At 31.8% G+C, this 27,529-nt stretch overlaps 2 protein-coding genes across 2 annotated transcripts; both read left to right on the top strand.

The window, feature by feature from the left end:
- The first annotated feature begins 17,967 nt into the window (after nucleotides 1–17,967).
- LOC124920567 (PRA1 family protein D-like) lies at nucleotides 17,968–18,763 on the top strand. Its single transcript, XM_047461073.1, has one exon. The coding sequence runs from the start codon at nucleotides 18,043–18,045 to the stop codon at nucleotides 18,628–18,630; it is 588 nt and encodes a 195-aa protein (XP_047317029.1). The 5' UTR covers nucleotides 17,968–18,042; the 3' UTR covers nucleotides 18,631–18,763.
- A 3,608-nt stretch (nucleotides 18,764–22,371) lies between these two features.
- Nucleotides 22,372–23,505, top strand: LOC124920566 (F-box protein PP2-B11-like). The gene is made up of 3 exons (XM_047461072.1): nucleotides 22,372–22,682; nucleotides 22,765–22,883; nucleotides 22,956–23,505. The coding sequence occupies exons 1-3, from the start codon at nucleotides 22,416–22,418 to the stop codon at nucleotides 23,380–23,382; spliced, it is 813 nt and encodes a 270-aa protein (XP_047317028.1). The 5' UTR covers nucleotides 22,372–22,415; the 3' UTR covers nucleotides 23,383–23,505.
- Nucleotides 23,506–27,529: the final 4,024 nt, after the last annotated feature.

The raw sequence follows: 27,529 nt of genomic DNA, 5'->3' as shown, positions 1-27,529 counted from the left end.
CATGCCTAAAAAAATAATGGAAGACATGTAGACAACTTATGGAATAAAGATGAGTTATAATAAGGCTTGGAGGTCTAAGGAACATGCCCTAATGGCGGTGCGTGGAACTGTAGAGGATTCTTATGGTAAATTGCCATCATACCTCTACCTATTGGAGATGAATAATTCGAGTACCATAACAGACATCCAGACGGATGAGCACGGCCATTTCATGTATATGTTCATATCCTTAGGCCTCTCAATTAGGGGTTTTGGAACCAGTTGTCGTCCTGTATTGTGCGTCGATGTCAGTTTTCTTAAGCATAAGGTTGGAGGTCAACTATTGGTGGCTATATCATTGGATGCAAATGAACAACTATATCTTGTTGCTTTCGGCGTTGTTGATTCAAAGAATAATAACTCCTGAACATACTTCATGCAACAATTAAGAGTGGCAATAGGAAGTCCAGGATCTTGTCTTCGTATCCGATAGACACTCAAGTATTGCCAATGCATTGTGTTCGGTTTTTCCAGAAGCATATCACGGTGCATGGACATACCATGTCAAGATGAATATAATGGCCAAATTTAAAATGATCATTGCCACGCAGAATTTGATTTGGTTTCTCGTGCATACACCGTCCCAATATTTAATCGGTTTTTTGACAAGATCAGGATTAAGGACCCTCGTATAGCTGTCTATTTGGCAGATATTGGGATGGAGAGATGGAGTCGTGCCTTTTTCCCCGGTAAACGATACAATCAAATGACAAGCAATTACGTTGAGAGCTTTAATAGTCAGAGTAGGGAAACTAAAAAAATTTTCATATCAACCTTAGCAAAATATTTAAGATTCACAATATATGATTGGTTTCAAATTAGAAGAGAAAAAGCGGATAAACACAAAGAACGTTTATTTCAATATTATGAAAAATTCTTACATGAACAAGCTGAGAAAGCTAGACTGAATAACGTCAATTTACTTAACCAATTCGAGTTTTATGTGCATGACGGTGAATCTCATTTTAAAGTTAACTTACACGAAATGACTTGTAGTTGTAGGGTATTTGATGTATATGGTCTTCCTTGTACTCATGCCCTAGCTTCTGTCCGTACACGGAAATTGAATCCCTATGAGTTTTGCTCAAGGTAACAATTACATTTTTAACCAATTGCTCACATGTTTAATCGTTATCTTCAATCTATATATCTAACCAATTGCTTACATGTTTAATTGTTATCTTTAATCTATCTATCTAACCAATTGCTCACATGTTTAATCGTTATCTTTTTCAGGTATTACACAACTGAAATGTAGTTGAATGCATATTCGGAGACATGTTATCTTCTTGGTGATGAAAAAAATGGGATATTTCGAAAATTATCAAACAACGCGTCTGCCTAAAACCACATGTTAAGTTGAAGAAAGAGCGACCAACAACAAAACGTAGGTCATCCCAATGTGAGACTCGTAAGGTCTGAAGACGATGCAGCTCATGTGGTGGTCAAGGTCATAACATGACAACATGCAAATCAGTGATGCCCGCACCATCTATGCAAGAGTAGTATCTCAGCGACAACATCAACCATCATCATCTCAACAGCAACATGAACCATCATCTCAGCAGTTGTTCTAAGTTTACTTCAATGTTCTAAGTTTACTTCAATTTTGTAATGTGTGGGTTGTCTATTTTATTACTTTTTTGTGTTGGTAAATAGTATAGTTGTTTTAGCTATCAATTCGTAGTTTTACTCTAGGTTAGCCATGCTAATAACTCAACTTGTTGAACAAACAATATAGTTGTTTCAGCTTCAATGTTTTACTTTTGATGTGTTGGTAAATAGAGAGAAGCCACAAAGTATCCATCTAGGTTGGCCATGCTAATGACTCAGCTTGTTGAACAAACAGTGACTCACACATATTACAATATGCGTGAGTGAGCCATGTTGTAATACGCATGAGTCATAACTCACGCATAATCACGCATATTCAATATGCGTGAGTCATAACTCACGCATAATCACGCATATTCAGTATGCTTGAGTCATAACTCACGCATAACTCACGCATATTCAATATGCGTGAGTCATAACTCACGCATATTCAATATGCGTGAGTCATAACTCACGCATAATCACGCATATTACAATTAAGTATTACACAACATGTTAGGATACCTGACTGCCCACTTTCTAATGATGATGATAAATAACAGTATTCAGTATTACACAACATGTATTACATAACTAATGATGATAAACAGTATTCAGAATCACACAACATGTTACAACAATAATATTCAGTATTACACAACATGTTAAACAATATTCAACATATTACAACTTCATGGCTCTAAAATTTGGTGGAACAACCTGACTGTCCACTTTTCTTTATAAAATTTCATCTTATCGATATGCAATTTTGTAGACCAAGTTTAGCAGTCAGGTATTATATATACATTAATACAAAAACGCCACAGTCCTCACTTATTGTTGCTTTTGGTACTTCTGGATGTGGGATTCTACGAAATCTTAAAGTCTCCATTTTCATGTTAGGATACCTGGCCATTTGAACTTCATACGTTGCTTTATGAAGGAAAGGCGGTAACATTTGACACATGGGTATCATGAATTCTGCAAAATCGTCATCATTGAAAATTGACGGATCGCAATCATAAACATCAATTCTCCATTCTTTCATTCGTAGAACACACAGTGCCCTGTGATTGAGGTCGAGGTTGAGGGGGAAGTAAATATCATCAATAGAGCTCCAATTGAGCATATGTCTATCTTTTATACCTCAGTAGTACAAGTAAAAGGATTCATCAAAAGAATGGCCTTCTAGTTTATCAGCATCAGCCGAATCAACAACAAATTTGACATAGTGTGATGTAAACAAATGGATGAAATGACAATCTAAGATGGTGAAATCTGTTGCGTACGTCTTATGGTAGGTGAATGCTCTTTTTCTTAGCAGAGCACATTCGGCATTGATCTCCACATCAGTTAGCCACTTACGTGTTCTTGGAATTGTATTGAAGAATATAAAGCCTATAGTGCCAACAAAGAGCTCCAGCTTTTTACATTGACCTCTTTTCGCCAACTCTTTCATCAAAGTTGTCTTAAGTTTCGGATTAAACTTCGTCATAGGATCGACAATGATTGGATCTTCAACATCTTCTTTCACCATCTTTTTTAGACGAGGGACGATGTAGGGACTAAGTAGAGCTTTCGACCTCAACCTCTTTCTCTTAAATTGGACGTGGGATGCATCGTCCAATTCCACCACATCCTCCTCCTCCTCCACCATCTGCTTGTCCTTCTTCTGCACATTGTCTTCATTCTTCTCCACAAACAAATCATTGTCCACCTTCTTCTGCACCATCTACTTATTCTACACCACCTTCTTATTTTGTACCACATTCTTATTCGGCACCTTGTCCACCTTCTCCACAAACAAATTATCGTCCACCTTCTTCTGCACCGTCTTATTTTTCTGCACCACCTTCGTCTTCTGCACCTTCTTATTCTACACCTTGTTATTCTACACCACCTTCTTCTCATCCACCTTTTTCTCCACAATCCCATCCTCAATTTTCTTCTCCATAATCCCATCATTGGATTTCTCATCAAGCACATCAGCTTCCTCCACTAGCCCATCCTACAAAAAAAATAAAATGATTGAATTAGACCATATTCGAGAAATAGACCATATGCGAGAAATACACCAATTGCGAGAAATACACCATACATACCTCAATATCTTCCACCTTCTCCTCCACTAGCCCATCCTACAAAAAAAATGATTGAATTAGACTATTTGTGAGAAACATAGAAATTGCGAGAAACACACCATACATACCTCCATATCCTCAATCTTCTTCTCCATAATCCCATCATTGGATTTCTCATCAAGTAAATCAGTTTCCTCCACAATCCCATCATTGGATTTCTCCTCCACTAGCCCATCCTACAAAAAAACAAAATGATTGAATTAGACCATTTGCGAGAAATACATTAATTGTGAGAAACACACCATTTGCGAGAAACACAGCAATTGCTAGAAACACACCATACATACCTCATTATCCTCAATCTTCTTCTCCACAATCCCATCATTGGATTTCTCATCAAGCACATCAGCTTCCTCCACAATCCCATCATTGTTCTTCTCCACAATGCCATCATTAGATTTCTCCTCCACTAGCCCATCCCACAAAAAAACAAATGATTGAATTAGACCATTTGCGAGACACACACCAATTGCGAGAAACACACTATTTGTGAGAAACATAGCAATTGAAAGAAACACACCATTTGCGAGAAACACAGCATTTGCGAGAAATACACCAATTGCAAGAAATACACCATACATACCTCAATATCATCAATCTTTTTCTCCACAATTCCATCATTGGAATTCTCATCAAGCACATCAGCTTCCAACACAAGCTCATCATTGTTCTTTTCCACAATCCCATCATTAGATTTCTCCTCCACTAGCCCATCCTACAAAAAAATGATTGAATTAAACCATTTGCGAGAAACACACCATATGCTTGAAATACACCATTTGCGAGAACACATCAATTACGAGAAACACACCATACATACCTCAATATCATCAATCTTCTTCTCCACGATCTCATCATTCACCAAATCATCCTCCACCACATCCTCATTATTCTTCTCCTCCATAAGCCCATCCTACAAAAAAACAAAATGTTTTAATTAGACCATATACTCGAAATACACCATATGCTCGAAATACACCAAATGCTAGAATTAGAGCATACCTCAATATTATTATCATTCAACAAATCCTCAATCAACACATCCTCATTCTTCTTCTCCTCCACAAGCCCGACATTGTCTTTCTTCTCATCCATCTCTTCCAAATCTTCCACATCCATCTCCTCCAAATCTTCTTCATCCTTGTCTTCCTCATTCACATTCTTTTTCTCCACATCCACATATTCCTCATTAAATCTTCTCCTTCTCTGTTCCTCCCCTAGTGTGGCTGATAATATGCCAAACTGTTGTTGTAGTTGGTTTAACATCTCTTTTATGAGATTTATTTCAGTTCTTATTTCAGTTTTTAGTTCATTTAGCTCATTCGTAAGTTCATCCAATCTACATCTATCCTGAAGAGTTGTTGTTGTTGGAGTCATGGGAGAGGATTCATCATCTTTTCTACTTGAGGCGCTCTCGACAAAATAATAGATGTTGGGTGTAGGGTTGCGGGTTCTTCTACTCGTGGAAGGTTTGACTTTGGTAGGAGTAATTTGTCTTTTCTTCCTCATGTCAGGTTTATGAGGAACTACATCTTCTATATCTCAAAACTTCCTCTTTATGCAATCAAGATAAAAAAAAATATCATAAACATTACCTCTCATATCTTCAAAGTCCTCCCCAGCATATAAGATCTTCTCTTCTTCATGACAATCTTGCCTTGCAGGGCAGTGTGAAGATCATAGGCGGTGCTCATCCTGCTGGATTTGTATTGTATTATCCTTGGGCAGACATGCTCTTGCGCTTGAAGCATCGTATTCCTTGCAAGTTTGGGGACAAACGTTTGGATAACCTCATAGGTCCACACTTGTAAAGCTAGTGCGAACCCATATACGGTATAAAAAATATCGATATTCTTGTCTTTGTTCTTCTTCCCCAAGGCTTTCTTTTTATCCAGATATAGCAACCTGTAGCGACCAAGGTCCTTGTTCAAACCATTTATGGTTGCTCTAAAGGACACCTTTCTCCATGGAAAATTGAGGAAAGTGTCGATGTCCTCGACCATGCTGAGGAGTTTGATCTTTATTATCCTCTTTGGGTCAAGGGTGAAGAGATATTGGGAAACCTAGTATATCAGCCCCAATTTCCATGCATCTTCCTTATCAGAGCAGGACACGAATTTTGAATGAATGTCTGATGTTCTAACAAATTGATTACTTTTAAAATATTTAACAACCAAAGGTGGACATTCTTCAAATTCATTGAAAATGGTTTCCTCCGTAGGAAATCTCCCAAAATTGAGGTATGTGACCAATACAAAGTCCTTCATACCGAAGCACAGCTCCTCTCCATTCATGAGGAACTTCACTCCATAGAATTTCAGTTTCACTTCCTCAGGAGCATTTGGTGTATTATCGTTCTTGAGAACCACAGTAACGTGAATCCTTTGAATAAGAATCTAAATTGGGTTTGCTCTACCCTTTCCGTTAGATTCATTGAAGTAAACTTGGTGGCAATTCTTTCGATATTGGTTTTCCATGAGACCCTCCCAGCAAACTCAGGAATTATGATGAACTCCATCTATAAAACAAGGAACAACATTGGAGTAATCAAATCCAGTAAATTATAATTACCTAAACTATAACATAACAACTCAAGCAACATCAAAGAATACACGAAAATTCTATATCCCAACATCAACATTGGATTTTACATAATTCTTTGTTTCACTTTAATTAGGCATTTGTTAAGAATTCTTAACAAGTTGCTTGAAAATTATAATTACCTTAACAAAACATAACAAATGTAATTTTTCGTTTGTTAAGAACACTGATATACGAGAAATGGTACAATGCTCGTGAAAAGTATAACTATTTCTCGTGAAAGAATAAACGAAAAATACATGCATGCAAAATAAGAACACTGATATAATACTCGTGAGTGAAGAACACTGGATAAACAACAACAACATCATATACACACATAAACGAATATAAGATTCATGAACCCTAAAAGCTAAGGATACATCAATATCAAACAATATAAACGGTAGAATATATGATCGAAGAGAACATTACAAATTAAACCAAAACATAAACATAAACATAAACCCAAAACTCTAAACTCACCTGAATATATGATCGAAGAGATGGACGGACGACGAACGATGATGTTGAACGAGATTGATCGATGATGTTGAACGAAGATGGAATGGAAAATCGATAGTTGTAAAGACGAAGTTTTGGAAGTCGGAGTGGGAGAGAGTTCATAGATATTCGTGATTGGGGTTTTGTTTTTAATTAGGGCAAAAAAATTATATATACAATGAAAGACGAGAAATGTAATTCACGCATTTTCATCTAAAACGTGTGAGTTCATAAACGTGTTTTAAATGAAACACGTGAGTGGCATTTCTCGACTTTCCATTTACGGGGAATGTCACTCACGTGTTTCATCTAAAACGCGTTTCTGAACTCACGCGTTTTAAATGAAAATGCGTGAATGGCATTTCTCGTACTTGAGCAGTAAATAAGGCGCGCGAGGGGTATTACAGACTTTTCGCAGGGCAAAATGGCCCTTTTACAAACATTATCAAGCAGAGTCCATTTTTGTATTTAGGCTCTTTAGTAGGACCATTTCATCAAATTTTTCTATTTGGTGTGTAATTCTCTTGTAATATTTTGACTTGTTAGTTCAACTAGTAGGATACCTGTTCTACTTAGAAAATTATAAACTAAGTTTTATATTAATTAGAGGAAAAAATAGAGAAAAGAAATTAATTATTAGTAATTGTTTCATAATATAAGTAATCATATGAAATATTTATATAAATTATATATATATATATATATATATATATATATATATATATATATAATATATATATATATATATATATATATATATATATATATATATATATATATATCGAAATAATTGTAAAAAATATCTTGAATTTTTTATGTTTATGTATTTATAGAAAGACATGACCACTAACTAGACAAACAATGGTTAAAGAACAACTATTAGAGAAGTCCACTTATTTTATTAATATATCTTCAAATATTTGACCTACAAAGAATTTATTGGTTAACATATCTTCAAATATTAGACCTACAAAAATTTGTATAAGGTCATTATAAAGAAAGGAAAAAAATGTACACGTCCCTAAAAAAAGATTTAACAAAAATTAACCCCATCAACGAGAAAAGAAAAACATAGTATTAAATTATGGAAAACCATATCTAAAATGTTAAAACTCTTTTAAAAATAGTTACAAGAACATACACTTAAAATAAAAAAAAAATACATATTTATTTCATTATATATAAAATAGACATTATAGTATAACGTTCCACAAAAAGTTATGAAAAATAAAAAACTTTAGAGGTAGACACCAAAATACTAGTCTTGTTCTCATGCGAAATATCTCCATATCCAATTTTTTATTTGCAAAAGTTTTTCCAAACCCTAGCCATTTAATGTTCCTCACCAACAAGGGTACAAAATTTCCTCTTCAACGAGACTAGATGAACAGTTCTTTTGACGAGCATAAGGCGAGATTTCTTCATATACCTCCTCAACTTTGCAATTCCTCCAAGTATACAATTCTACACATGTCTACTAAACATATGAAGAACTCCTTAGAATTCATAAGAAGGGCCTCCACAAGCTTCATAGACCTCAAACCTCGCAACCCAAGGTTGATGATCATATTAAAATCGCGGAGAAATCCAGCATACCGACACATTAAATTTAAAAAAATATCTTTCAAAAGAGCTAAGAAATGTTAGCTCCTTGTACATAGCTAAAAGATTATTTTGAGTCAAATAATCGATCCACCCAAAAAAATAATCCAAATAGAGTCTAAGTGGATTTATAAAAAAACAAATATTATTTATATATATATATAACAAATATGTAATATTATATATAAATATAAAAATTACGAAAGTATGTGCATTTATAATAAAAAAGAATTGTTTTTATATTATATATATAAATAAAATAAATATGTAATATTATATATAAATATAAAATTATGAAGGTGAGTGTATTTATAAAAAAGAAATTGTGTATCTTGAATTAATATTTAATAATAAACTCAATTAATATAGATAATTTTTTAGATAATATATGGTAAGAAAATATATATGTTATATATATATATACTAACATGTAGCCGTGCATTTGCACAAGTAGTTATATAAAAACTAGAAAAAAAAATTACGATTAAAATGAGATAAAATTTTTAATTTACTCTTACATATGTATTCAAATTAACCATAATTCTCGACCCGACAATCCGGACACTTTGAAAATTAAACATCATTTTATATATATATATATATATATATATATATATATATATATTTAATTACTATCACATATATATCCAAATTAACCACAACTCTCAACCGGCAATCCAGACACTTTGAAAATTAAGCATCATTATATATATATATATAAATTAATTACTTAGTTAAAAAAGTTAAACTTATATTGTTAAATCGTCCTGCGTTCATCAAATTTGATGTTGAATTTAAAATATAAAGTCTTATTAGCCTAGTTGGTTAAAATGTTATATTTATTTTGTTAAGTTGCAAGTTCTAAACATACTTATAGCAATTTTAATTTTATTTTTAACCGTTTTAAGTTTCTGGGCGGGTCAACCTACAATCCGACCCAATTATTCATTACTCTCATATATATATCCAAATTAACCACAATTATATATATATATATATATATATATATATATATATATATATATATATATATATATATATGGTAGTGAAGAAAGATAGAGTAGGAAAGATGAGAGAGATAAATGTAGATTATACATGATGATGTGGATTATTGAGGTGTCTTGTTGCCTTTTTTATTTTAATAGAAGATTGATGAAATACGTAAGATGTTGTCGTAGCAGCTTGAAACGATTAAATTCATAAAAAGGCAAAATAGTGAACAATGGATTGTTGAAACATAACATAATACAAATTCAATTATTAAAAACATATTAATGATAGAGAAATTGACAAGATTACGATTGAGACCGCAAAAACTAAACGATTTTGGGTTATAGTAACTGAATATCACACTCTTCTCTCTTCAATTGGACATTCTCTCTTTAATTGGACCTTGTTAATATATGATTATTTATAGAAACTCACTCATCAATCAGACATTCATAATTTTGGTGTGTATTAAAAAATTTGGATGTTGATGAAATAAAATTAAATGGAAATAAAATTTAATCAAAAAAAGAGAGAATAGGAGAGAGGAGAGAGAAAATAGATGAAGTGAATTATACCTGTTGACTGTTGACGTGAATTATTTTGGTGTCTTGTTAACTTTAAGCATCATTATTAGAGTCGTCAATTAGGGTTAGGACCGTTGGGTTGGCCCGCCCCTCCAAACAATTTAGACGGGTTAGGTTGAAATATTAGCAACTCATTTAAAAGTGGGCCTACACGGGCCAGCCCGCTCGAGTCGCGGGCCTAGGTGGGTTGGCCAAAAAAATCTAATCTAATCATATGCCGCATAGCCTGAGTTTTTTATCTCTCTCAAGCAGCACTACAACAATCAATACTCAATACTTTGCCCATCGGCCTCCGACTACTTATTTGTTCTACCTTTATTCTCTTCGTTATTGCCTTCAAGGGTTCGTGGATTCAAACTTGGTTCCAGTTCTAGAAGCTTCACACTAAAAGTCTGAAACTTAATATTCTGTTAAATAATAGATTCATTTTCGAAATGGACTCTTCTCAAAATTAAGGTATTAATTTGGATGTTGATGAATTTGAAAGTGCTAAGCATGATAAAGGGTCATCTAAAAAGTCTAGGGAATATTATGATATTTGGGTGTATTTTAAGAAAATGAAGGGTATTGATAATATAGAAAAAATTGAATGTAATAGATGCAAAAACAGTATAAATGTGGGGGTAAACATTATGGGACTTCTACATTGTGGCGTCATGTTAAAACTTGCAACAAATTGAAGTTTACGACGTAGGACAAATGAATCTTGATCAAGATGGAAAGATGAAGTCTAAGAAAATAGACCAAAAGATTTCACGTGAGCTATTGATTTATGTAATCATTAGACATGATTTACCATTTGCATTTGTTGAGTATTATGGTATTAGAGCCTGGATGAAGCATGTAAATCATGATGGTGTTTTTATTTCTAAATATACTGTTGTTTCTGATATTAACTGATTCTACATGAGGGAGAAAGAGAGACCTAAGTATGTTTTCGCTACCATTAAAAATAGGGTTTGTTTAACTTCAGATTTGTGGACAGATGTACTAGTGAGGTGTATATTTGTTTGACTGCTCATTTTGTCCAAGCAAGGATCAAATGTTCTAGAGGATGGTGATGCAAACATTAAAGAGAAAGGCGATGAAGGAGAAGAATTTGACATGGATTATATCTTGATTAATGATATTTAAAGATGTTGACTTTACTGAAAATTCTTTTTTATGAAATTTTCAAATTTTAGTTACTTTATTGAACTATTTGGTCAATTAATGTGTAACTATAGACAAGACTCTTATTTGGTGTGTATTATGACTATTTAATTATGTTCTTGAACTCTTATTTTCTAGAACTATTAATGATTTTTATTTGTAGTGAGACAACCCGCGGGCTGGCCCACTTAACCCAAGATTGGGAATTTTCAGCCCGCCGACCGGGATGGTGGGCCGGCCCGCCGTCGATCCGTCAAACGATGTGTTTTGGTGGGTAGGTCCGCCCCGTCATGGGTTGGCATGTTTGACCGCTCTAATTATATATATATTTCTTGTTTTAAAAAAGGGGAAAAAATTCAGATGACTCTTCAAATAAAATGTATATTATCTTTGAAAAATAAACTCTATGATATTTATCTTTTAAAGTAAGATATCTTGTATATTAAAAATAATTGTAGTAACATTCACTTAATTGGAGTTTATGATTAGTCTATGTGTTTAAAAAATATTATATCATATTTTGTTTATTATACTTGTCCAAAATTAATATTTAAAATAATTTATAATTTTTTTTATTTTTTAATTGAACGTAAAAAGTGCACATATTCTAGCTAGTTAATTATAGTAATACTAAACTAGTGTGAATATATTCTTTTCTAGCTAGAAAATAAAGGTAAGACGTTTTGATTTGATTCCATATATATGAGGGAGGAAATAGAAGTGGAAATGGAGAAATGTATAGACACTTGTACATTTGTGCCTTCGTGGAGGAAATAAATTCTTACAAGAGTCGATTCTAAAGTAGTAAACCCAGCAAATTTATGTGCTCTGAGTGGAAGCCCATTTAATAAATAAAAAATTAATTAAATATAATAATATTTTTTTTATATAAATAGGTTTAACAGAGTGATTTAGAAGAAAATTTATTTATAAATAAATATTTTACCATTGTTTTGAATAATAACTAAGGCAGCTCAAATTATTTTTCATATATTTTTTATTTGTGGGTGGGGCAGCCAAAACTCGTAGTCGTCACTTGTACAAAGATGGTTGTGATTAGGTTTGTGCATAGTGTTCATAGTATTATGTAAGTTAGAATCTGACCAAAATAAAGATTTGGTTTTAAGAGAATATTAACGTCCTAATATGTGTTTGTAATGTTTTGTTTCCTCTTGTGTTTTTATGGATTAATTCATTTGTTTTTGTAAGTATTAGGATTTGTTTAGATTATACAAATAAATTATTATTTTTTTAGGGTTTTAATAAAGTGACAAATAAATTATTTTATAAAATAAATATTTACAAAATTGTGGAAATATAAAAATGATCATAATTATAATTTTAATAAAATTAAAATATATACATAAATTAAATATATAATTATATTATATATTATATAAAAATTTCATAATATATACAAAAATGTTAAATTAATTGAGAGAAAAAATATTAATTAATTTATAATATATATTAGTTAATTAATAAAATAATTAATAATACTATATTTATTTTTAAAATTTGAGAAATTTGGATAAAATAGGTGACGCAATTGGATAGGTTCTGCTATCATGACTACATAAGTGGTCCTACTTCTGGAATTGCCTTCAGTTGTATGCTAATATTTCTTGGTCTCTCAACTTTTATTTCTATTTGAATAATTTGATATTTGAATTAATGTACAAGTGGGGATAGTAATAGGGATGGCCAAACCTACGGATTGGATACGATTCGATATTTCGAATCTGATATCCGCTTTTATTTTTTTCAAAAATTGCGATCCGTATCCGATCCGGTATCCGACCACTATTCGATCCGAAAATACCGGATCGGATCGGATCGGCCAGCCGGATACCCGCTGATCCGATTTTTTTTCATATTTTAATTTTTTTTTGTATGCTAAAAAATTAAAAATGTTCTATTAAGGATTTCAATTATGAATAATGACGATTTGAGAACAGATCTAAAAGGAAATGGGAAGAAAAACAAATGAAAGAGACATATTTTTGTTTGGGTTTGTAAAAGAAAATGGGAGAAAACATAAGGAAGAGAGAAATTTTGTATTTTTGTTTGGGTTGGTAAAGAGAAGAAATGAAGAGATAGATTTTTGTTTAGTTTGTAATTGTTTAATAATATTTTTATTTGGGTTTGTAAAGAGAAACATGAAAGAAAATATAGGAAGAGAGAGATTTTTGGTTGGGTTTGTATTTATTTAATTATATTTTTGTTTGGGTTTGTTTATTTAATAAATTTTAAAAATGATCGGATCGGCTTCGGATATCCGAAATCTTTTTTGCCCGATCCGTATCCGACTCGGAAATCCGGTAAAAATATCGGATCGATATCCGAATCCGATCCATCAGATACGGATTTTTTCGGATCGGATCGGCCGGATCAACGGATCGAATCTTTCGGATCGGATTTTTTGACCACCCCTAGATAGCAAGTTACCTGTTAGGAATGAATCCTAAGGTAGTTGTTCATAAGGCAATTATATATATTAAAAATATTTTATTTATGTGTATTTTATTTCATTAATAAAAATAATAAAAATGTTATTTTTGTAGGTTTATTATTATTTTTTAATTCCACATTTTTATCACCTAATAATTTAGGGGTATTCAAATGGTGGGTTAACCGGTTAGGGTTAAGTCTGATTTTACCTCTTATTTTACAAACCGATTAACCGACAATATTGATATCAATTTTACCAATTTTGGGTCTAACGATTTTGATATTGCGTCTAACCGGTTTAATAGATAATTCATTTATTTTTAAATTAAGTATTAAATTTATTAAAAAAAAATTAAAAAATTATGATTTGTGCCATGTTTTAATGATATTCTCCATTTTTTTTATCTATGTTATAATATATTATATTATTTTTATTATTTAATAGATATATTTAAAAATATATTATATATTATTGTAATAATATATTATATTTCAAAATCTTCATTTTAAACTAATATATATAAATTAGATTTTTTAAAAGAATTTTATAAAAAAAAAATTATAATTTAAAATTTAAAAATAACTAATATATATTATTAAATAGTATTTATAATATATCTAATATCTAAAAAAATAACTAATATAAATATATATGATTAAATTATTATCGGTTTAACGCTAGAAAATTGTCAGTTTTTCCAATAATATTATTATTTAATTTAATATTTTTTCACATAATTGAAATATTTTTAATTTGTTTTTAATATACTATTATATTTTAACATAAATATTTTATTTTAAAATAATATATTATAAAATTATAATTTTAATTTAAAATATTATAATAAAATTAACCATTCTAACAAAATAATTGTATTTATAATTATTAAAATTAATAATAATTTAAAATAAAATATTTGTAAATAATTTTAGTTTACAAAATTAGAAATTCAAATATATATATATATATATAATATTTAATTCCAATTTTTATAAAATATCCTATTTATTTTAAGTCAACTAAAACTCCAATTTTTATAATATATATAATTAATATTTAAATTTAATTATTTTATTATTATAAAATAAAGGTTATAATATATTTTGAAACTATAGATTAAATATATATATTAAATAAATTTTATTTATAATAATTATTTAAATATTTAATAAAATAAATACATATTAAGTTAAAAATAATTTAGAATTAAATATTAATTTATATATTTGAATTTAATTTATTAAAACTTTTATTTTTAATTATTTTTAATTTTAAAACTGATATTTTAATATTTTTATATTGTCATTTTGCTCCAACTACTTTCTTTCAATTAAATAAAATTATTTCAAAGATTAATTATCTTCATATATTTGTAGAAACTCAAATGTTACTTTACAAATTTATTTAAAATTGTTTTAAATTAATAAAAAAATAAAATTAATTCATATACGGATAAAAAAAAATAATTATTTTGAATATGATGTATGAGATTCCAAAAATAATTAATTTTGAAATATTTTAAATAAAACTCAATGTGTAAAAATAAATAATAGATTGATAAATAAGTTAATTTGGATGAATTTATTTATTATTTTATTTATTTAGGAAAATAAATTGAATGATAGTTGGCTGAAAAATTGTCACTTATGCAAAGGATGAGGTGCGGGTCAAAGAATGTAGGACATGATCAACTAAGGCTCAAGTAGGCTTGGCAGCAAACCTAGGCACGCAATTAAGACACAGATCTAATTCCAGACCCAGGCCTAGGCACAATAGAATGTGAGGCACTGCGAGATCATGCATAGTAAGGCACTGCGAGTCCACGATAAACAATCTATTTAGTCGTCTCATTTTCAAAAATTAATTCAAAATTTAATATTATTCAGTATAAACGGTATAATATCGATATCGTATTGAAATAGCAGACCGTCAATATTCGGTATAATTAGTATAATACTTGTATCGTACCGAAATTTCAATATATAAAAATAAATATATAACTAAATAATACGGTAACAATATGTTATTTTCTAGAGTTCTCTCTATTGCCAATGAGGATAACCTCGTCAGGCCCACACGCATGAGGCGCCCTTACGGTGCTAATAACGTTGATTGAAGAGGGAGGATGGCTGGTGACTGATGTGACCTTTCGACTCTTCTGACCCTCTCACGATATTCTACGCCATTTTACCTCTAAAACTCAGATAAAGTTTTCTTACCATCAATCGGATATCGTTCTCCCTTCTATTACTAACCAAAAATTAGGTTTCCTCGTGAATAACATGTTCATTGGAAATAGGCGTACCGTAACTGTATTGAGGGTATGACTCTAAACCTTTCAGTTCATCTATCCTCTAATTGTAGAAATGATCTACTTTTACAAAGGTCATTTTATAAGTTTATTTCTATTAAGAAACATCTATCAACACTTACTCTTAATTTAAAAAAAAAAGAAAAAGAAATTCAAAGTAGTGAACTAAACCAAATAGTAAAGCTGAAAATGTGAAATAGAGTTGGATTTAATAAATTAGTGTGCATGGAAATTTCATTCTAAGGAGAATTAGGGTAGGTTTATATAGTATTAAACTAATATTGTAATTAATAAAGGGAAGAATATTAATTTTATTTATAAAGTTGGAAGGATGTGTTAAATTTGTTTATTAGTAAAATTCTATTTATGTATAGAAACTTGTTAAAAAGTGTCAAATTTATTGAGCTTAACAGATTTCTCTAACGACATTAAAATGTAAACATGTTGTCGTTGACATGTCATATCCACGTATTATTTTTATAATCAAATTTTTCAATTCAAACGAATCTTAACATTAAATAAATAAAATTAAAAATAACTTCATCTCTTCAACATGTTAAGCTCTCATAACTCCGACAACAATTCCGGTAACCAACACCGATAAAATAATGTCTTTGCACAACATCAAGAATGGTGACGCCAGAAGGGATGATTATTATTGAAGTTTTCTCCTATAAATAAAGAAATGCATAAACCTTAATCAATTTCTCTCTATTTCTATTTCGTTCTCTGTTATGGTGGATTTTTCATAGACAGTGATGAGAAGAGATCCTCAGCCAAGAAATGGACAATTGTGTCCTCGAACAGGTGGCTGCCGTCAATTGTGTTGGCTTCGATCCCGACTCCGTTCTCCCAACTCACCTCGAGACTCGCTCCCGCAAACTCAAATCGTTGCCAACCCCTTCTTCCGGTTCAAATATCAAGCTTACTTCAACGAAATCTATGGAAAGATCCACTCATCAGTCAAATGATGATGAAGAAGAGAACACGAAGCCATAGCTGGAAAATGGGTATGTTTCTTCGACATCGAATTCGTTGACTGTAAAAGAAAATCTCTCGCCAATGAAGGAAACCTGAGCACCCCAAAATCTAAATCAATGACTTTCCTTCGGATTCGTCGAATCTGTATGAGTCTTTTTCGTCTCCTTCATCGCCTAATAAAACGAGTTATTTCTGGTGCTCCCCGAAGAAGGATTCGTCGTCGAAGAAGAGCAAGCAAAGGGGAAGAATGATTCCGGCGGCATTTGTGTCGGAATGGGGAAGCGACGAAGAATTTTTATCGGACTTGAATATGTTTTCGAAGAAGGAACTAGAGAAAATGTTGAAGAATTCTACAAAAGAGGAAAAACAAATTAATTCTGAAGCATTTATAATCTCTAACAAAATCTATTGCAGATGAGTTGCTGATGTTGGTTGACGGAGTTGTTTCCTGAAATATATTAACGGGTGTTAGATAAAAATGTCTTGAGAGGAGACAAAATTATTTTTAATTTTATTTAATTTTATTTTTAATAATAAGATCGGTTTGAATTGGAAGATTGTTTATAAAAATAATATATATAATAATAATACGTGGATACAACAACACTACATATTAACAACAACACTACATTTTAACGTTAGAAAAATCAGTTAAGTTAAATAAATTTAACACTTTTTAAAAAAGTATACATAAATAAAATTTTACAATTTTATAAACAAATTTAACACATCTATCCAACTTTATAAATAAAACTAATATTCTTCTCTTCATTAATTATATAAACTAATTAACTAACTCTATACATGTTTATAATAATAATATATTAATTTTACTTTATATATATTATGAAACTTAAATAAATAATAATTAACTAAAAAAAATTAGAATAATATATTTATAACATAGACCTTAACCTTAATGTTTAAATGAAAATTATGAGCCCAATAAGCAAGCATAAAGGCCCAGAGATTTCACTTTGGCTTCTTCATGAAATAAATATATATATTCGACTTTCTGAATGAAAGTGACGATGATTAATAAAAGAGTAGAGGAATTTTCTTTGATTCGTATTAGTAATAATTTGCTTTGACTGGAATTAAAGGCCGACGACGATGGCTGCTGCTTCCACACCGGCCGGCGGCTATACCAACATCCCGCCGATGAGCAATCCATTACATCAGCTACCCACCGACTTCTCTTCCCGCGCCGCTCAAATCCACCACTCCTTCGCCTCCGCACTCCGCCCATGGCGAGAATTCCTCGACATCAACGTAATCAGCCCTCCAATCTCTTTATCGGAAGCCACCTTCCGCGTCCGCAAGAATCTCCACTACTTCCGCTTGAATTACACGCTCCTCTCTCTTCTCGTCCTCTTCCTCAGCCTCCTCTTTCATCCGATCTCACTCATCGTCTTCTTGATAACCTTCGCCGCCTGGCTCCATTTCTATTTCTATCGGGACGAGCCTGTGACGATTTTCGACCATCAGATTCACGATCTGGCGGTGCTGATTGTTTTGAGCTTGGTGACTATCATTGCCCTAATGTGGACCGGAGTTTGGCTTAACGTGTTGGTTTCGGTACTGATTGCCGGTGGATTGATCTGTTTTCACGGTGCGATGAGGTTTACGGATGATTTCGATGAAGCCTCGCCTTATGGATCTCTGCTTGATAGTCCTCGAGGGTCTTATTCTCAGGTTTGAATACGGATTTTACAATTTTAACTTGGATATTATTATCATAGGTATCATCATCATCATCATGTACTGCCTAAGAATTATTATCTTAATTTATTAAAATATTTCACTACTGGTATTCAATTGGTTTGCATATTCTGATTCTTTGTGGTTGTAATTCTTCTTGTTAGCTAGGGCTAGCTTCATGAATCAAAACCCAATTGTCAATTTGTGTTCTTGCTTGATAAGTCTGGATTAAAAACTCTTTTTTTTTTTCAAATTGAATTTCTACAGTGAGGAAATTTCCTATTGAGACTGGCTTAGTAATCTCATTCCTTGGAAATTGGCTCTATTTGACTTTCTTAAATTTTAGACAGGCAATAAAGAATTCATTTTTAACAGGGGACTGCTTCTAAATTATTCTCAGTTTCTCTAGGAAGGAAGGAAGCATTTGTGTCCTTACTGTCCTGTTAAGCTGAATTATTTGGTTTCATAAACTGATTAGTTTGAGTTGTTCATAATTGGGCTCCTTTTAGGCTTCATGCTGAAGAAAGGGAACTTTAAGAAGAAGCTCTTTTAGACAGAAAACCAAGAATTATGTCAAATGAATCTTCTTACCCCTCTCATTCTTAACACAAGATTTGCTTGAAGCTTTAATAGCTTAAGGGTATGCGAATTGTAGGCGATAATTGTCTAGCTTCTGCAATATTGTGTAAGAATCCCTAAGAGAGACACAATGGGAGAACACAAAGGTTATTTAACCACACATAAGATTGTTACATATTGTTGAAGTGCATCATATGTGCTCATTGAAATAAACTGGTTAGAAATCTTTTTATTACATAATAATGATTCCTCCTGCGGTCACTGTATTTATACTACAAATCTTAGTTAAGAAGCTCAAAAGCATTCTAGTTGGACAACTCTTGTTGTCATAGATCTTTGTGTTTTTCTTTTGTGTCTTTTCAATAAAAATGCCCCGAATTGGGAAACTTTTAGCAAGAACAATCATTTACATCAACATATTCCAAATTAACCAATTATATCAGAAATGTTAACAATCGTATAAAAAGGGAAGTTATCTATCTAGCGTTATATTAAGTGATTTTTGTGACTTCGGCAAAATCAATACTCGTAGGCAATTGCCTTATTCAAAGATGGGGCCGGGTGACTTCTCCTCTTCTTCTTGTTCACATCTACCTCGCCATACTCAAACTATTTGGTTATAAACTTTGACATGTTTTCTAGTTCAGTTGGTTTATGGAGATTCTTATTGTACGTGTGAGTGATGCTTAAATGTCGTGTTCCTTTCTAACTATGAATTCCATCAAATTATAGGAATTGAGAACCATTAGTGCAATGTTGTAGTCTACCCAATACGAACATACCTAAACCCAAGTTTTTATGGTTCTTTTTTTTAAATGGGATAACAAATTTATTAGTCCAGTCGGATGATAGTGGTGAAACATTCCAATAGAAAGTTACATGTGTATAAGCTATATCACATTTACATCACAAAACAATCAAATGACACATGCTTTGAACGAACCTTAAAAAGCAAGATTGAGATTATTGAAGGTAATGAAGTCAATTTGGGCACTTGTTCATCTCAATTTGCATAAGAGAAATATTGTCTTTTATATGAATTTTAAAAGTATATAATAAACTTTCTAAATTCAATAAAATCTCAAATATCATGAACACATATGTTTTTACAAATACTCTAGATAACACTAGTAGGACTTCACACCTTCATTCAGTATTATCCATCTTTTATTGCATAAAAGTATGATAACACATTATCATTTTTAATTTTGTTTATTAATCTAAGTTGTCACAAAAATTACTTAAATTTGGAGAGAATTAAAAAATAAAATGAATTAGGCAATATTTTTTTTATAAATATATATATATATATATAATATAATATAATATAATATAATATAATATAATATGATGCTTAATTTTTAAAGTGTCCGGATTTTCGGGTCGAGAGTTGTGGTTAATTTGGATATTTGTGTGAGAGTAAATGAATACTTGGGTCGGATTGTGGGTTGACCCACCCATAAAATTGAAACGGTTAAAAATAAATTTAAAATGTTATTTGTATGTTTCAAACTTGTAATATAACAAAACAATTACAAAACTCTTTAACCAACTAAACTAACAACACTTTACATTTAAGATTCAACACCAAATTTGATAAACGCAAGACATTTTAACAATAAAAGTTTAAATTTTTAACTCTTAATTTTTAAAGTGTCCAGATTGCCGGGTCGAGAGCTGTGGTTAATTTGGATATTTATTTGAGAGTAAATGGATATTTGGGTCGGATTGTGGGTTGACCTATCCATAAACTTAAAACGGTTAAAAATAAAATTAAAAATGCTATTTGTATGTTTCGAAAAAATTAAAAATGTTATTTGTATGTTTCGAACTTGCAACCTAACAAAACAAGTACAACTTTTAACCAAGTGTGATTGAGATGTGGTTTGCCGATGGATAATAGACCGGTATCATTTGAAAGTGGTTAAAGAAATATGAATCAAATATTTGATTGATCAGAGTGTGAGGTCACGATGCTAATTATTAAAAAAATATGAATCAAATATTTGATTGAAAAAGTGAAAGTGTAAAGTCACGAGATGAGAGATTTATTCGGAAAAAAATATGTGATGAAAATGTGAGAAAATAAGTTGTTTTAACGAAATGAATAAAAGGTGGAATGAGAGCGTTATATTTTTATTTTAATAATTTTAAACATTGAATAAATATTATTATAATTTTTTTAATTTATTTTGTTTTTATCCTTATCGTATGCATCGTACGAAAATTTTCCTAGTTAAATTAATTTCATTACATTGTTTACTACCGAAAAATTTTAAAAAAAAAAGAAACATCCAATCAAAATCTAAATTACTCAGGTCTCAATATCTCGTTCTATTAGAGAGATAATGTATTTGGGTTCAAAGTCTATGAACTAGATTAGAATCTTTTTCAATGAGTCCATAAGCAGTGATCCCTTTTTTTCATCGGTCCTGAGTGACTCATGAAGCATAAGATAAAAGCTGGTCGGAGGGCAGTAACTAAAAGATCCTGGAAGACCAGCATAAAAGCGGGGACCGTTAGACCATATACGCAAGATCCTTTTGCATATCATTAATTTGTTCATGCTGGTTCCAAGTTTGTGAATTTTTTCTATTCCTTTAGAGGATGTATAGGTATATTATTAATTGTTTTTAATTACATAATACATCTAATGTTATTTAAATATTAACATATATGTTATTTTTTTCTAAAATTAATTATAAATAAAAATTTAATAAAAATAAGAGTTGAATAATTGAACAACTGTCCAAATAAATTATTAAACATGCATACCTTGTTTCATGTTTCTTATTATTAATTGATATGTGAGTTATTATAAAAAAAAATCTAAAAAATTAAATATATAAAATGAGCTAGTCAATTAATATGATTAAAAATATAAATAAATATATTTATTTATTTATTTTTTTGGTCAAATTAAACAAAAATAAAATGGAAAAATCAATATAAACCAAAAGTGTGCTCTCCCCTATCTCTATATATAATCTTTTTCTTCAATTTCTTGCGAGAGAAGATATCAAAGAAATTGTAGTCTTCTCTTGTGAGAGAAGATAGAATGGATTTGTTCAACAATTGAATAGCGAAAGTGATCGGAGATCTCTATGATCTCTCTCTTTAATTAATTACTATTTGCTTTCCTCCTATAACTTGTGCATTTGAAATATCGAAGAAATTGTATTCTTGTCTTGTGAGAGAAGATAGAAATGGATTTGTTGAACAAACTGCCAGAAAATTGCATAGCGAAAGTGATCTCCCTTACGAGTCCCGAAGATGCCTGCAGGATTTCTGTAATGGGGTCCATCTTCAGATCGGCGGCCGATTCCGACTCTGTTTGGGAGGCGTTTATGCCGTCTGGTTACAGGGACATAATCGCTCGAGCAGCTGCTGCTCCTCCAACGTCCTTCTCCTCCACCAGGGACCTGTTTTTCCACCTTGCCGATAAACCTCTTATAATCGACAACGGAACTAAGGTATCTAATAATTAATGGGTTCTCCTCAATTCATGTGTTGTGTATAATTTGATTGATTTTTCAAATAAATATATATATATAGAGCTTTTCATTGGAAAAACGAACTGGGCGGAAGTGTTACATGTTGGCTAGTAGAGACCTCAGCATTACATGGAGTAATTCCCCCATGTACTGGAGATTTAGATCTCTACCCGAATCCAGGTTTAATTAATTTCCAACTATATTTATCCATGTGATCTTCATATCCATTAAATCGTTATGAACTACGTACAGATTCCCTGAGGTGGCAGAGCTGATCGACGTCTGTTGGCTTGAAATTAATGGAAAGCTAAGTACGGAGGTTCTGTCTCGAAACACTTTGTATGGGGTTTACCTGGTATTCAATCTGACATCTGAAGCATATGGTATGGATTTTGATGAATCGGTGGAAGTTTCATGTGGGATAATGGGAGGAGCTGCTGCATCCGAAACTCAAACTGTTATTCTCGACCGTAGGAGAAGGAGAAGTAGCAGCAGCAGCGGAGTAGGGAATGAGCCAAAGGTGAGAAAAGATGGGTGGTTGGAGATAAAGATGGGAGAGTATTTCAGTCTGGATGGAGAAGACGATGACGGTGATCTCGTAATGAGTTTGAAGGAGGTGAAAAGACTCTACTGGAAGAGCGGCCTTATTGTGGAGGGCATTGAGGTCCGTCCAGAATGAATAGATCAGCAGCCACATCAGTGCTACTAATTTTATTTTGATTTGGAAGATTTGGTGAAGTTGTGTCAAATAATTACAAGTAGAACAAAAACACAACCATTCATTATACTCGTTCAATTAATTAATGACATATTTCATGTGTAATTTTCTTGCAATATTTTGACTTGTTAGTTCAATAATTCTTGTTTTAAAAAAGAACAAAAAAATATATATGTGGGATGAGGGTGGTTGAAGAAACTGAAGGAATTAGATGGATGGACGGATCATGATAATTGTCGGAACGGACGGACGAGCTTTCCGTTTGATGGACTCCCACCAAAGATATGACATTGAAAATAGAGCGACCAGGTCTGCAGATGTTGAGCATCATGGTTCGGACAATGCTAAGTATGGTGGGATGGATAGAGCTCATTCTCTTATTAGGAGACCTCTTGCCGTCGTCTCCAACATAATGTGTGAGGAGATAGGTATATAAGGGTTATCATTTGCAAGTATGGCAGGAAAACCAGGAAAACCAAGGCGAGCGGTCTGGGAAGCTTGGATGGAATCGATTGTGTGTGGGCCAAAAACTATCGAGCCGTTTACTAGTCTGTCGGATCTAGAGCTTGTCGGCGTGGTTGAATCTGGCCCAAGACTTTGTAGAGAGTTTATGGCAAATGCTCAGGATTTACGGCTGCTATGTAAGGCAGTGGTGGCGAATGAACGTAGCAATAGGCGTTTGGGTTCGGGACCGTTGAAAGGTCCATAAAATAGCGAACTTTGGTATGGATTCAATAATCGCGATAAGTATGTCTCTCTATGAAATAACAATAAAACTATTTTTATTTTGCCTATAGACGTTTCGTTGCTGCTATTGTTAGATAAGAGATTAAATAGACTAATTAACGGTCGTCCCAGGATTTTGAAAGATGGGTATCCAATTTTGGTGCCATCATCATCTGAGGTCCCTTATGTGAAACCATCAGGCACACTTCCAGATGTGTCGCTAGTTTCTCCGATTGTGGAACCTTCTTTGGAGGAGACTCAATCGATGAATATAATGCCTATTACTCCCAATGTGTCATCTATACCTAGTATGTGGGTTCGCTTCTACGGTTTACTAATGATATGTGGAGTTTTATGATATTAAGAAGGGCAAGAAATATTCTAGGGGAATTTATGTATATGGACTCGAATACTAGACATCAGAAAAAGAACGATTGTCATGGATAACGAAAAATTACCGTCTTCGATTGTCATGGATAATGAAAATTTTGTTGTGGAAGTAGTTGTTTGACTACAACAATCTACAATATCATTTCGGTCAAGTGGTATTGGAGTTCAGGTTTCTGATATGCAGGTTTGTTTGAGAGATACGAGTGTTCTGTCGTTTGAGGTTGAAGATGTTGATCAAGATTCTGTATTTTAAGGAATTGGCTAATCTTGCTCATGTCGAATGGATTGCGGTGGAAGTAGAAAATAAGTTTGTTGGTCCCTTTAATGGTACATCGGTGTTGGCGGAATCTCTTGGGAGTTTGTCTTCAGCAACGATCCAAATTTCTCATCATGAAGTAGTAGAGTGTCTAGACGAGAGTTGCTTTTATTCACTTGTTCCAATTATGATTGATCAACCGTCTTCGTTTGTTGAGCAATATTTTTTATCGTCTATCTCAATTGAGATCACTACCCAAGTGGGGATGCTCTGATTGTTTCGTCTCCGATAATGGGTGTAGTTATTAAGGAGTCGATTTTGGTTTCAGAGACATCACCTTCAAAAAAATTTTATCTAATTGTGATCTCATGGTTACATCAGATGGACCTCCACCACATCTTGAGCTTCAGCTGACAGTGTTTAATGAATGTGGGATGATGTTCCCGCATCATATCTCTGAGTTGACTGCCAATGTGGACACAGTGAAGTTGTTCAAGGATGAATTTATGTCTCATATGACCAATGTTTTCTTTGACTCCCCTATTAGAACTTTTTATATCTTGAACCACATGTGTACACGCATGATGTTTTAAAAGAAGAGTCTGTTGATTTAGAACCTGAGTAGATATTGATGAGGAGGTTTGTGAGGGTTTCTCAATCCATAATATGTTTTTAAATGAAAATAGATACCCTGTTCATGAGACAGTTCTTGAGGCTGAAGCAGAGATGTGGCCAAAAGTTCATGAAATTCCTCCACTATCGTATAGCTATCAGCGTAAATAATGAGAAAACTTGCACTCCCTATCAGTTATCTAAATAATTGGAAACAAGTTTCGAAGCATAGTAAGGTGTATTATAATCAGTTTACCTAATGATTGGAAATATTATTGCGTGGAACGTTTATGGGATCAATGATACTAATAAGTGTATGGTATTTAAGTCTATGTTTGGTACTCTCAGTTGTTAGGGATATATTTGTAATTGGAGGCATTGTGGTTGGGAAACTCTTGATTGTGTGGGAGCCTCATGTGGTATTTTAGTGGCATTGAATGATGACATGTTCGAAAAAATAGATGCTAGTATTGAAAGTTTTTTGTGAGCGTTTATGGACCCGTACTTCCACAACTAAAGACGGTTTTTTTTTCTTTGAGTTGGCTAGTGTTGCTAGTCTATATGATCTTCCTATTGTGTTCACGGGCGACATGAATAGGATTAGATCCCCTTCTGAAAGAAAATGTGCAAGAAGACTCACGAGCGGTATGCGTGAGTTTTCTAAAACTATTGAGAATCTTGAACTTGTTGATTTACCATTAGAAGGATGTCAATATACTTTTAGGTGAGGAGACGGTCATGGTGGGCTCGTTCAGTCTCCTTTAGACATGTTTCTCGTAAACGATTCAATTTTTCGTGGAGTAGATAATGTCTTCCAGAAAGTTCTTCCATTGAGCTACTTCGATCATCGACCAATCTTGATTAAGCGTATGTTGGTTTTGAGGGTGTGTCGTCAATTTAGGTTCGAGAATAAATGGTTGATCATACCATATATCCTTCCGAGAATGCAAACTTGGTGGGAGAACCAAGTGATATGTGGGTCACATTCTTCCAAGATTTTTGTTAACTTTAGAGATCTTTGGAAGTTGCTTAAAATTTAGTTTGTAGGAGACCATGATTATTTTTGATATAAGGTCGATATTTTATGCTATAAGATAAAAGTTATTAATGGGGTTGAAGAGGTGTGAGAGTTCTTGGATTCTATGATTAACTCTCGAATTCATTTAATTAGTGAGTGTCGGCCCCAAAGGTTGGGAGGCCCAATGAAAATTCAAATGTTGTGGCCCCAAAAATTAAAATAAATATAATAGTTGTATATTTTATCAAAAACATATTAAATATACAAATTAAAATATATATAACTAGATTATTGATTTAAAAAAAGAAAAAAAATACATATAATGGTAGGTATTGATATATTTTTGATGATTTTAAAGCCTTCTTTAATAATATTTGTGATATATTGTGTATGATGTTTTTATAATAAAAAAAATATGATAGATATTTTAAAATAAGAATAGATTATGAAAATAAATATAAAAAATAAGAATAAATAAAAAAATAAAAAAATAAATTTAAAAGCATGAAAATGTAAGGATAAAAAACTTTAAAATATTAGAGATAGAAAGATGGATAAATATAAATAATAAAATTAGAATTAGTGATGTAAAAGAGTTATAATAGAGATAGATAGAAAATAAGCATAATATTAAAGATAAAAAAATGTTATAAAAAAATAATAAAATAAGTTAACAAATGATTACAATAAAGAAAAGAAAGAAAAAATTAATATATTATTATATTAGATATAATATGAAGAGAGAAAAAAATTTAATATATTATTATATAATATATAATATATAGAGAAATAAGTAATATACTATTATATAATATGGAAAGAGAAAAAATATATTTTTATATATAATATATAGAGAGAAAGTTAGAGTATTAGGAGGAAATAAATATATAAAATAGATACTTTATAATATATAATTAATAATATTATATACTAAAAATTAAAAAATTTGGGTCCTGAAAAGTGAGGGGCCCTATGCAATTGCATTGGTTGTATTGCCCTTAGACCGGGCCTGAGTGAGTTTATATCTTTATGCAAGGAAGAGAAAATCGAAGTTCGTCAGCGTAGTAGGGCTACCTGGTTAAGATACGGTGATAAGAACACAAAGT

This window comes from Impatiens glandulifera, chromosome 1 (assembly GCF_907164915.1).
Source record: "Impatiens glandulifera chromosome 1, dImpGla2.1, whole genome shotgun sequence".
NCBI lineage: Eukaryota > Viridiplantae > Streptophyta > Magnoliopsida > Ericales > Balsaminaceae > Impatiens > Impatiens glandulifera.
This window is presented reverse-complemented; position numbering and strand designations above follow the sequence as displayed.